Source organism: Daucus carota, chromosome 1 (assembly GCF_001625215.2).
Source record: "Daucus carota subsp. sativus chromosome 1, DH1 v3.0, whole genome shotgun sequence".
In the NCBI taxonomy this organism is placed as follows: domain Eukaryota; kingdom Viridiplantae; phylum Streptophyta; class Magnoliopsida; order Apiales; family Apiaceae; genus Daucus; species Daucus carota.
In genome coordinates, this window is record NC_030381.2 from 1,518,161 (window position 1) to 1,531,112 (window position 12,952).

The window sequence follows — 12,952 nt, forward strand, 5'->3', positions numbered from 1 at the left end:
GTACAATAATCTTCATTGATCACGAAGATCAATGAATTGATTATAATTAACCTCCAAGATGCAATCCAGAATCGATTTGTGATGATACAAGGAGCCAAGGGTTTGTGTTGCTGCTGTTATGGTTACAAATTGAAAATTCGAAAAAGCAAATGACAGGTTCAGTTATGTATCACTGGATTAAGAATAACTACAAGGTTGCAGATCTTGCGAAATCTTACTAACTCCAGAGCCTTGTGTACTGGATACGACCACCACATAACTGTTTTATCTTCCGTTTCCTTCTGATTTTTTACCCTTGGTCTTCTTCACTTGCATGCTGGTCTTGATGTGGAACTGTTGATGCAGATCAGTAGTATACCTTGTCTTTCTGTTGAATCCTCGGCTACAATAAAATCCTGCAGAAGCCAAGTGGCGTGGTGCTTATTCACTATTAATTAATTTTTGTTCGGTTTGTCTAGTATGTGCCTCTGAGTAAATGCTAAGCACTAAATTTTATACATTTAGCTTATTTTGATTGGTGTAGTTTTCGTATATGCAGGGGATCCACTATTGTTAAGAAGGAGGAGTCAATCAAAATAAGTTGAACACATAAACTTTGGGGCTTAGCATGTGTTCACGAGCACACATTAGAAATACCGTTTTAGCTGAACACATTTCATAACATGGTTCCTATATGAGGAAGTGTGTCTGTTACCTTGAGTAAAGGCGTAGTGCATATGGTCCATAGGTATATCTGCAGAATTAAAAGCTGTTAGCAGATGTTCATCGATTTGAAGTAGAACCAAATGGTTACGTTAAATTTCTTTACCTCTAAAAGTTGAGGATACGGATGCTCCACAGTACAAAATGCGTCTTTCAAGACCATATAACCAATGTTTGGGAACAATAATCGGCACATTAGTAGATTCAACATCAGCAAATACCTACAGAAACATTCTGATCAATTGCTTGAAATAGTTATGTCTGGAAACTGAATTTTGTGGACTGGACTCACCTCGTTAACTTGAAAGTATGTTCCATTAAGCGGAAACCTTCCTTTATTTGCTGTGCGGATAGGAATCTACACAAATTTTGCCAGTATCAGTAATTTCTGTATATCATTATATTAAATCGGAAGAATTGACACACTTCATTTGTTGTGTTATTTTTTCTCACCATCAGTGTTCCGCTAATAGTGGTTGAAAAATCATGCTCCTCATTATTACTCAATGTAGAGCAACATACAATATCACGACAAACTTCTAAAGAACCAGAACCTCGAGGGAATGGACTTCTGGTTGCTGAACCTGAACATAAATATATATCAGTGCTTTGCAGTGGCCACAACCTTGTCAAAGTACCTACTTTATTACTTCAAAAAATATACTATATTCATATAGGAGAATGTATTGATCATAAAACGTTTACCGTCTTCCTGGATTGTCCAGGGTGCAAAAAGATACGGAGATGGATCATCCGGATCCCTTACATCCACTCGTAACTGCAATATAAAACAGAATGACTAAACACATTGTAGATCAATTGAATAAATCAGTAAACACTATGGATAGGTCTGTTTACATACTTGTACCAAAATTGGATGTGAATCCGGAAGCACATACCTGCAGAATGGACACCATATGATTAGAGCACATACTAATCATTTCAGAATCAGAGAATCAATAAGTGAGCTAGTAGTGGCCGAAGCATTTCTGGTACTAAGAGATCTAGAAAATATAAATCTTACACTTGATGAACACTTTTTAGACGGTCCCTGAAATTGGGTATTTGTGTTGCTGAAGGTCCAGAAGGAATAGCCAATGCTTGTGACATGTCTCCTACTTGAGTTGAATTCTCAGCTTCATGCTGATCATCATATGCTTCATCATCAAGTCTAATGGAAAGTATGTCATCATCCGAATCTGCAGGGTAATCATTAAGATCAGGAAGAGCAACATTGTGATCCCGGCATAAATCTTCAATATCTTCAAGCTCAATTTCTTCCATTTGATGCTCCGGACTAGCTGGCAACTCAACAACTGGCTCAGCTTCCGTATGTGAATTTCTATCTGTCGTTCTCCCAACACCATTTTTAGCTGTTGAATCCTTCTTTTTCTCAGGTGCAGGCAATGCATACCTTTTGCTGCAATTCAATATACATTGTCTCATTGTTTCGTTGAACAAAAAAAAAAGTCACACACTGAGAAAACTATGATGCTGCAGCATATAAATATAGGTCATATGCTAGGAGTACAGAACTTTACAAACCTCGCAGATAAACTTGCATAATGCTTGCACTGGCTTTTCAGCGGGCATCCTTCACATCGCGGATTTTGTTTGGTGCAAAAAAGCTACATATGGACAGATACATAACTATAATAACTCTATACTCATGATTTAACTCAACAAACTAATGACTCCATACCTTCCCAAATGTTATCAAATGATAATGCAATTCGTACCTGCATATAGATTAAAATTGAATTTAATGGTAGCCACTGATATGATTCAGAATCAGATCAACAGTATTCATAATTGAGTCAGAAGTCGAAAGAAGAGACATTACAGTGTCTCGTGATTGAGGGTGCACAAACGAGGATACAGGTACTTCTGGACCGTATCTATGATCGGATACCTGTATAAAACGAAAAAATAAATCTGTTAGTTGATTCATAATCAGTTGCACACGATTCATAATCCTAAAATATTACCACCAGTATCTATTTATATAGTATTAAGTCTCACTCTTCTAAAAGATGCATCTGTAGTCCTCCTGGCAGTGGCTGCAAAGGCACCCATCCTAGTCTGACTGCAACTCGACCAACATTTACATCAACCTTATAACAGTAAATAGACCAGTGTTACGGCCATGGTCTAGAGACGACAGATAAGTAAAAAATTTGAACTTACTGGAAATGCAATATGATGAAGTGTCAAAAGCCGTATGCATTCCACGCTTTTTAAGCCTATACCATATATGCCCAACAAGTATTCTCTGTAAGCACCAAATTAGATGTGTAAGTAAGCTTATTGAATTATTATTTTTATTCCTGAATTTCTAAATAATTTTTTGCTGCATGAGTGTTTTTTTTGTTCTGGAAAACAGATATTCTGCATACGGACTAGCATACTTTGCATCTTTTGGCGGAACATCTCTCAACCATTCAAGGTCCATATCCCCGTGCAACTGGACTGTACGATCAAGACATCTCTGTAGAACATCAATTGAAAATAAGAAGCTTAAAATATGTCAAAGGCAACAACTTATTTCATACAAAAAGCTGGAGAAAATAGAGTAATTAAGATAAACAGTTCATATGAAATTAGCAGGGAAGTAGGCTAAGAAACCTTAATTTTCCCAGCAAGTACATTTTGCATTCCTCGTATTTTAATGCTCTGCGCAACATCATCAACTGGCGCGTCCTTAACAGATTGATAATCCATGCTATCCATATTTTCATCATTTCTCTCCCTATGAGTACTATAGGTTCTCCTCAGACTATCCCAATCAATATCCTTTTCTTTCTTATTCTTAGCTGCACTTTTCCCCTTCGTCGGGGTACCTTTTAATGGAACAGAAATTTCAGTTTCACTAGCTGCGGACGTACTACTGACACAACTTTCAGGACTTCCATTTTCACTTGTTGATGGACTCTGCTCGATCTCCTGGGAAGCACTTCTATGTACAAATCTTTCTGCTCCACCATCTTCTTGCGGGAATAAATCAAGCAAAGGCCGATCACATTTACTTTCATGATTTCTGCTACTTCCCTTTGAATCTCGGAGAGGGTGTTTTGCTGCTAAATACATATAAGCAGAGCTGGAAAATACCAGCAATGTTAGCATTAACAGTTTGATAAAAGACCAAGTGAGATTAGCCCTGAATTTTATTTGCAGAGCTTTAAATTTACCTTGACAGGTGGTCTGAGACATTTTGAGTCAGAAAAGCTCCTATGATAGAATCCAGTACTGAACCCTTCCATTTTGAGAAACGTCTGTTACCTATAAAATTCAATAATTGTCAGAAATTAATAGTTTTGTAATGCATATTAATGATTAACAATAAAATGAGATACCAGATACCTTGGAATTCTCTAAGTATAGACACTATAGATTCTACTCGCTCTATCATTGCTTTTCTCTCCCTGTCCCAGTATTCCTTATCTGGATCTTGTTCATCAAAGGTAGTACTTCCAGCTTTAGCCATAAGCATAGTCCAAGCTCTCTCCGACTCTTTATCAAGAACAATTTTGGCTGGCGATTTTTTACTTTTCTTGCGAGGATCAAATTTTCCTTGGTACACAACTAGTGCATCCACACTTGGATGTGCCACCACGAGTTGGCCATTTTCCTGATTAATTCTATCCACACTTCGATCTTCCACCACAAGTTGGTCATATTCCTGATATTCCTGATTAATGCTCTCCACACTTCGTTGGCCATTTTCCTGATTAATGCTAAGAGTTCCCATCTTAGCACCAATGAAATCAAGCAAACCTGCAGAGAACACAATTAGTTTTTGTGTTAACATATACATTTTTCATATTAATGAAATGCAAGTAAAAGCTATAATGCTCACTTTGCTCTTTAGGACCCTTCAGTGCAATAAGGCAGTCTTGTGGTAGATGATCTTGAATCATCTTCAACATTCGGTGTTCAGAAGATGGTTTCACTTTACGCTGTCTCCTCTTTGTATCCTTTTTCTTGTTTGCAGGCCTACCTCTAGGCCGCGGTTTCTTTCCAGTCAGGTGTTCCAGAAGATTGACTAATGGTGACCTACTGCATTTAAATTTCATCGGTTGAGAAGCATATATGCGCCTTCTAGTGCATCCGGCTGTCCTCTTTCTCCTCCATACTACTGAAGATGATGGCAGGCTTGTTTCACATTCCTTCATTTCACTTGGTGAATGATCCATCTCACACGCTACCTGACTCGAGTGTGCAGTTCCCTGACTGGACTGCGGGTCTGCATCTGAGACATTAGACTCCGGGGTCACATGATCTGCATTTGCACCAATCACAGGCTTCGCCACATTCAAGCTATTGATACTAATTCTTTTCTTTCTTCGTCGTTGATACTGTTTGGCAAACCGCTTTTCCTCTTCTCTATTCAAGTTGAGAAACTGAGCATCACCATGATCAGAAAGATCACAAATATTTTCTGCTTCTGCCTCTCTATCAAACACAGAATTTAAAGATCGTTTGCATGATTGTGTAGGCACATGTCGTTGTACAAAATCATCCGGTGAATCAACAGGTTTAGAGCTGTTCTTTTTGACATGGCTCTTCTTTGTGTGTGGCTTAGGAGTAGAACGTTTCAAAGGAGTTTTCGGTTGGAAACCTGGGACTTGAGCTTTAGCTACTTTCATCTTTTTTCTTTCATCTAGAATCTTCGGTCTGTGTCTTCTTGGTTTTTGCGGAGTCTTTGTATTGATATCAGTGGCCTTGTTAAGCCTCTTTTTGGAACTTTGCTGTTTTTCTGGAGTCGAAGCAGCCAAGCCATCCCCATTAAACTGAGTATTATAATTCACATTATTCGCCTCTGGAGTGGAAGAAGCCAAGCCATCCCCGTTAAACTGAGTATCATAGTTATTCACATTATTCATCTTCGGAGTTGAAGAAGCCAAGCCATCCCCATTAAATTGAGTATTGTAATTCACATTATTCACCTTCGGAGTTGCAGAAGCCAAGCCATCCCCGTTAAATTGAGTATTGTAATTCACATTATTCACCTTCGGAGTTGAATAAGCCAAGCCATCCCCATTAAATTGAGTATCGTAATTCACATTATTCGTCTCTGGAGTTGAAAAAGCCCAACCATCTTCATTAATTTGAGCATTTTCACTCATGTTCGCCTCTCGAGTTGAAGAAGCCAAGTCATTCACATTAATTTGAGCATTACCACTCATGTTCGTCTCCAGAGTTGAAAAAGCCAAGTCGTCCCCATTCATTTTTTCCACTTGATGTGATGCATCATCTGCAGAAGCACGTTAAAATAAGAACACCCTTACCTTTCAAACAAAAAACAACATCTATTGTTCCTCATTATCAATCAATTAGCAACAAACTTCATAAAAAGTTCTAAAACAACAAACACATGCATACTTAAATTTAGAACACTAATTTCCACAGTGCAAACATGTTTAAAAATCTATCATATAGAAAACGCAGTCCTACTAAGACCCGATACTAAATCAATAAATTTCTCCGGTCCCAAGGGTATCGACAAACATAATAAGCCCACTCACCGTTCTGCATGGCTGGAAACGGAATGTTGATACTGATACTATCGCTTTTACTAAGATCCCCTAAATCCACAAAGAACTGAAAGCCACTATTCTCAGACTCTCCATCGAAATTAGCCTCCTTCCTCCCATTGATCAACACAGAATTCGACAATTGCTTGCCAGGTGTTACTGGTGCAAAAAGACCATCTTTCACAAACCCTTTCTCCATCCTCTGATTCCCTGTAAACCACATAAATATTGATTAAATCATAATTTACTAAAGACTTGCAGGAACAAACAAAACCTTAGAGAGAATAGGAACAACTTTAACAGATGTTGAGAAAAACACTCCTTAAATATATCATATTGTTAAATAAATATCTATATCTAAGCTTGTTACAAAACATTGAACAAAAAAATATATCATCGAATAGAACAAAAAAATATATTATGGAATCGAAGTTATGCATGTAAAATTTAACAGAGAATACGACCTTAAATTAGTGAGCTACTCTGGAACAGATGCTCATGCAGAGCTCTGCATTCGTCAGTGCATCCTTTTCTTATTTATGAAGTGATTTTTTTTCCCCACTTTTTCTGTTGAATAAGTGGTTTGTTTAGAGACGAATTCTTTTAGATAATCATCATCTTATACTAAAGAATGGAGATCTAACGGGATGACTAACCCGGTTTTACGATAGATTTAGTTAGCGGAGAGTTTGGATTGTAGACAGTAACAACAAATCTTAAAACATAATAATAATTAATTATTTTGTTCACAAAAATAATAATTAATTATTAAAATATATTTTCCAACCACTCTTAATTAAAAAGATACGATTATGAATTTCTTATATTAATTTAAATTAATTTAAAGTTTTGATTTTTAATCGACAAATTATACTCCAATATCATAAATATTTTGCATATTTGTAATTTTTTTTTTTTAGAATTTATGCTATATTTATCCTTATTTATAACATATTATTATACCGAGATTGTTATCATTTTTATGCTAATTACATTTTCACACAGTATAATATAATTTTGTTCAAAGTGATATTAATTTGTAGTGAGGAATGCCATAGTTTAGATAAAATTGACCCCAGTTGTATCTGAAATACAACCAAACAAGTACTCTAACGTTATATTGTAAATTAACTGTAGTATTATTTCCCGACAAGTACTGTATATACAGTCATTCTAACTTTATATTGTAAATTAACTGTAGTATTATTTCCCGACAAGTACTGTATATACGGTCATTCTAACGTTATATTGTAAATTAACTGCAGTATTATTTCTCGACAAGTACTCACTCTAACGTTATATTGTAAATTAATTGTAGTATTTTTTCCCGACACTCTGGAATACCATATTCTGATACTGTACTACGACACTCTAACGTTGTATTGCTGATTAACTATGGAGTATTATTTCCCGACACTGATTAACTATATAGAGTATTATTTCCCGACACTCTGATATTGTATTCTAGTCGATCGTCTACTGTCGACATTTCAATATTACAATATTTTTTCGACACACTTGTAGTGCATAATCTAACATCCAAACTTTAATATTAATTGACCGATCTTTTTTGACAGTTAGATATTACAATAATTTTGTGACATACTTGTGTCACTATTGTAATAACCCATATGTCAATATTAAATATTAGTATTATAGTGGGTATTCTCATATTTCAATAATTTTGGATGGATAAAAAAAATATAATTTTTTATATTTGTTTTGACAAAAATTTACAAATATATTTTTAGATAAAATAATATTAACAAACCATGTAATATTAGTTTTATTTTAACAAACATAACAGTTTTGGAAATTTATTATGAAATTGCATATCAAAATTTATAATTATTCTTTTTAAGATCAACAATAATTTTATTTTTTGAAGAAAAAACAACAATAAGTCTCGGCTATAATATAATAATATAAGATTATGTTAGGTTTATTTCACCTTTTCATTATATATTATTTAACAATTAATAATAAATTAACAATTTAAAATGAATCAAGGCAAGTTTAGAATTTGTTATACATGTTAGTGTTATTTAATTAAAAATCATATTATATTGTTTATATTTAATATAAAAATAAATCTCCATTCAAAACTCTTATAAAAATAAGAATTTCTTAAAATTTTTTTATATGTGTCTTTATTTATATGGCTCTAGTATACCGAGATTTATATATATATATATATGTATATATATATATATATATATATATATATCATAACAAGATAATAATTACTATTATTTCAGATTTCTTATTTAATATTGATATCAAATAATAATTGAAAATGAAACTAATATTTTATTATGAAAATATCTAGTATTGTCTCGAATATAATACTATTATTATAATATAAGATAAATTATTTTCAAGTATTTCACCATATAAAAAATTATATAAAATTTATTTAACATTTGACTATATTATCCTACATGGTTTTAGTTTATAAGAGCTGTAATTAATTTTGATATTATTTAATTTTCACGAGACATATTAATATTATTTTTTGTTTATTTATTTCAACTTAAGAGATAAATTTAATAAATTTCGAATAATATAATATTATTTTAGTTTTTACGTTATATGATAAATAAACAAAATAATTTTATAAATAAACAAAATAACTTACATGTACAATATAAATACGCAATGAGTGATTTCAAATAAATTAATATTGTTTCCATCTTAAAATATATATATATATATATATATAATAAAATAATTTTAGATAAAGTAGTCTAATATTATTTTGATTGTGATAAAATAAATGTATAGTGCATAGTCTAGTATTGCTTTAATTTTTATAAATTTAATAATTTTTATATAATTCAATTAGTTTTGGTAGCTGAATAAAATAACTACTATAACAAATATATAAGATATATATTATTATTATCATTTTGATTTCTAATAAAATATGTAATACAAATAAAATAATTCGATATTATCAGTAAAAATATAAATCTAAATTAATTTCATTTTATGGTACCGAATTCTTTAAACTTTCACACACTTGTGCAAGAAAGGTAATTTATTATTGCATGTATTGTGAATATTTTATTTATTTATTTTAAAAATTGTATGATCAACTATGTTATAAATTAATTAATTTATTTATTTTTGAACCATTTTTACTTAGTAATATTACTACTAGCTAGTTTTGGTCCTCTCAAAAAATAAATAAATTATGGAGAATACGGCTACAAGCACTAATACATTTTTCTTCATATTATAGAAAAAAAACACATATTACTAGAACAGTATAAATATATAAGTTTAAATTCGTAATTTACAAACACAGGATATTTAAATAAAATTGAGCAAAAGATGGTGTAAATAAAATTTATATTATTAATATAAGAAATTCTCCACTAATAAAATATTTTCTTGACTAAAAGTTATTCATGTTTAATATATTTATCAATTTTATATATTTTACTTATAATAATTAATAATATTGATATATCATTTATAAATATCATCAATAATCGAATTTGTACATATACACGAACAATATTTTACTCCATCCATAATACAAGATTTTATTCCCAGAATACTTATCCAAATATTTATTTTCATATATTAATAATTTTTAAATCAAATTTATATTATGGTGAATAAAATTTTAAAGTTATATTTAATATTAAAGTCTTCAGTATGGCAAAATGCGGGTTCTATACACAATCAGAGCACGTAAACAATCAGGCGGAGGGAGTATAAATTAGACATGCATTAAAAAATGAAATGTGAGTTATTATTTTTACTAAATTGAGGATGTTCTAATTTGACTTATAAATGAAAATATAGTTTTTAAGAACATTTATTTTTATTTTTGGTCAAAGGATATGAGATGAAATGACTTAATTATATTGTGGTAGGATTCAAGTTTTGGAAAAAAGCGTAATTTAAATATTAAATTATTATAATCAAATTTGAAAAGAAGATAAATACAGAAGAACTGATTCTTTATCAAATTGAGAGTTTGATGGGATATGGATAAGAAAAGGGATGGAGGAAATTGTTCAGGAATAGTCAAATTTCACTCTTACTCCTTCCAAATTTATTTCCTCAGGAAACATAACATCATCATTTTTAATTGATCGCATTAAAAGAAGTTGACTTGGTAAAGGCTGAAAAACTAACCAGATTTCAAAACATACAACAATTATTGTTATACGTCTATTTTTGACTTTTTGACTCTCTTTTTACATGTCCATTTTGACTTTTGACCAATCAAATTGATTTTAGTTTGACTGAATTTTACATGTATCAGATAATTGAGAAAAATAATAAAAATTATATCAATAGAAAGTATATTTAGTGTAGTTTAATATGCAACTTTCAGATTTTAAAAATAATGAGTAGATAATTTGTTATATTTAGTCAAAAATTGGTCAATTTGACTACTCGAAATGCAAAATGGACATATGGACGGAGGGAGTATGAGAAAACATTCTGCAGACAAAAGTTAAAAAGATACGTTACTTGTACAGTAGACGTACTTATCTACTCCACCAAATAACTACTAACTGATATGTCAATGTTAAGATCTGCATTCAGAAGCTGTCTTCAGACTCCATGACCATTTCATGTCAGGCCTAAGTGAGACTTGAGAGTCTTGTGACTCTCTTATTACCAGTTGCAGTACTTGGTTAATCAACACACTCAATCATCAGAAGCTTGCTCCTGCCCATTTGAGGTGCTTGACATGTCAACCTCTTTACAATGATACACATATGAATCAATACTCCAGCCTACTACAAATAATATACCAAGGTAGAACTAATTTGCAAATCGCGTTCAACATAAAACTATTTTGCACATGACGTCATTAGTCTAGGAAAGAAGACATACAACAATCTTACTCATTTGTTAACCCATGTTATCAAAAGTAGGTCATATTCTTCTCATTCCTGGATATAGGAGTCAACCGCTTAAACTTGTATTATCTACGACATACAAGATGTAGACTCTAAAGCTATAAAGCGAAGAGAGCACTAAATATCAATTAAAACTAAGACAAGCTCCTTCCTAGCAAAAGGCAAAAAAATATGATCAAAATCAAATCATACTAATTACTCAAATTTTATAGCTTGACAAACCACAAATCACCATACATATTCAATTTAAAGAAAGAGACACAATCTTATCAACTTAGACATGGGAGCTGCCCTGGCCATATGGCCAGAGTGGTTCTACACAAACATCTACTTCCTGGCTGTTCGATCATCGATCCATGGCTGAGACTAAACATTTTGCTCCCACCTACCGGCGACTATTTACAACTGGAAGACACAGTACCAGCTATTTTTTTTAGGCCGATAGCCTGTCTTCCAGCTCCAAATTGTAGCTGGGAGGAATTTTTTGAATTTTAATGGAAATTTTTTGAAAAGTTTTCGGTTAGTTTATATTGACAGTTACTCTTAACAAGAATCAGCCTGATATGCAACTATTACCAAGAAACTACCAGAATTTACTCCTGGTTAATTTAGTCTCCTCATAGTAAGTTTTAATATGGTGACATGAAACTGGAACTTTATTTATTAACGGGGCTGCATGCATGAGGTAGTACAACATCTCAAATCAACAGCTTCAGTAATAGTTAGAATTTTAAATTCTAAGTACATTAACAGTTATACTTCATAAGTGAAGCAGCACAGATGGAAATTGAAGTGCAGAGGCAGTTATATCATCAGCTTGGAGTATGCAATATTCAACATATAAATGCAAAACACAGCCACATATAAGCACTAACAATTCAAGCTGTTGGTTGTTCATTAGTGATGAAACAGCCGTGGAATCGAAGGGGACAGAATCAAGTTACAGTCGCTTCTAAATCGCCCACAGCCGCCTTACGTTTGGTGGTTATAACTTATAAGCTAAAGAGTGTGAAGTGTTTTAGTGAATTGGGTTTTGAACTGAAACCGTCTTCCAGCTATTTTAGCGGCAGGAAGTACCAATGGCAATTTAGTAAATTTTAAAAAGATTTACAGATTTACTTCTGCGTTCACACTCAATTAGAGATCTCAAATGAGTGTGAAGTGTTTAAACATGGGAACCGATCCTTAGTTAAAAATGTATCAAACTTATACCAACACATTATCAAACTTCCGTTAAACGAAGGAAACACAATCTTTATCAATTTAACATAAGTTTCCATCATAATTATGAACCAATTCATCTCTAATCTCTAATCATAGAGTTCTGTAACAAAAATCAATCACCAATTCTCATAATCTTCACATTCCCAACCACATAATAACAATACTCGCAAAATCACAACCCTAACATTACTTAAAACAATCTGCCACCGAAACATCATTACTCTTCTCATAAATCATACAATGACACAATCTTTATCATATTAAACGTCAGTTATTATCACAATCATCAACCAATTCATCTATAATCTTCAACATCTCAACAGACCAGCAACAATACTCACAAACCATCACGCTAACATTACGTAATATTAAACTCCCACAAAGACATCATCAAACGTCTGATAAACAATAAAATGAAAAGACGCAATCTTTATCTAACTACTCTATATAATTATAATCACAATTATCAACAATTTCATCTCTAATCTTCATCATCCTTACAAAACAGTAACAATACTCACGAATCATCATGCTAACATTACATACATCAAACTCCCATCAACAAATCATCATACTTCCGCTAAACAATAAGAAGACACAATC

General features: G+C 32.3%; 1 protein-coding gene across 1 annotated transcript; it reads right to left on the reverse strand.

The window, feature by feature from the left end:
* Nucleotides 1-4: 4 nt before the first annotated feature.
* On the reverse strand, nt 5-6,477 carry LOC108196125 (DEMETER-like protein 2). Its single transcript, XM_017363244.2, has 19 exons — nt 6,228-6,477; nt 4,559-5,956; nt 4,063-4,476; nt 3,891-3,981; nt 3,328-3,799; nt 3,111-3,190; nt 2,890-2,974; nt 2,725-2,816; nt 2,546-2,614; nt 2,405-2,441; nt 2,248-2,330; nt 1,727-2,122; nt 1,565-1,601; nt 1,408-1,480; nt 1,156-1,286; nt 995-1,060; nt 809-923; nt 695-733; nt 5-395 (listed from the first exon to the last, which is right to left on the reverse strand). Exons 1-19 carry the CDS (start codon nt 6,457-6,459, stop codon nt 265-267), a joined length of 4,041 nt encoding a protein of 1,346 aa, XP_017218733.2. The 5' UTR covers nt 6,460-6,477; the 3' UTR covers nt 5-264.
* Nucleotides 6,478-12,952: the final 6,475 nt, after the last annotated feature.

Bases quoted from the DNA above. Each gene is read 5' to 3' on its own strand.
- LOC108196125 (XM_017363244.2), bottom strand. From the start codon at position 6,459: ATGTGGTTTACAGGGAATCAGAGGATGGAGAAAGGGTTTGTGAAAGAT. The intron at 5,957-6,227 runs GTGAGTGGGCTT...GTGCTTCTGCAG, and splicing joins GTTTCCAGCCATGCAGAACG to ATGATGCATCACATCAAGTG. The intron at 1,061-1,155 runs GTGAGAAAAAAT...AAATTTGTGTAG, and splicing joins CTATTAGCGGAACACTGATG to ATTCCTATCCGCACAGCAAA.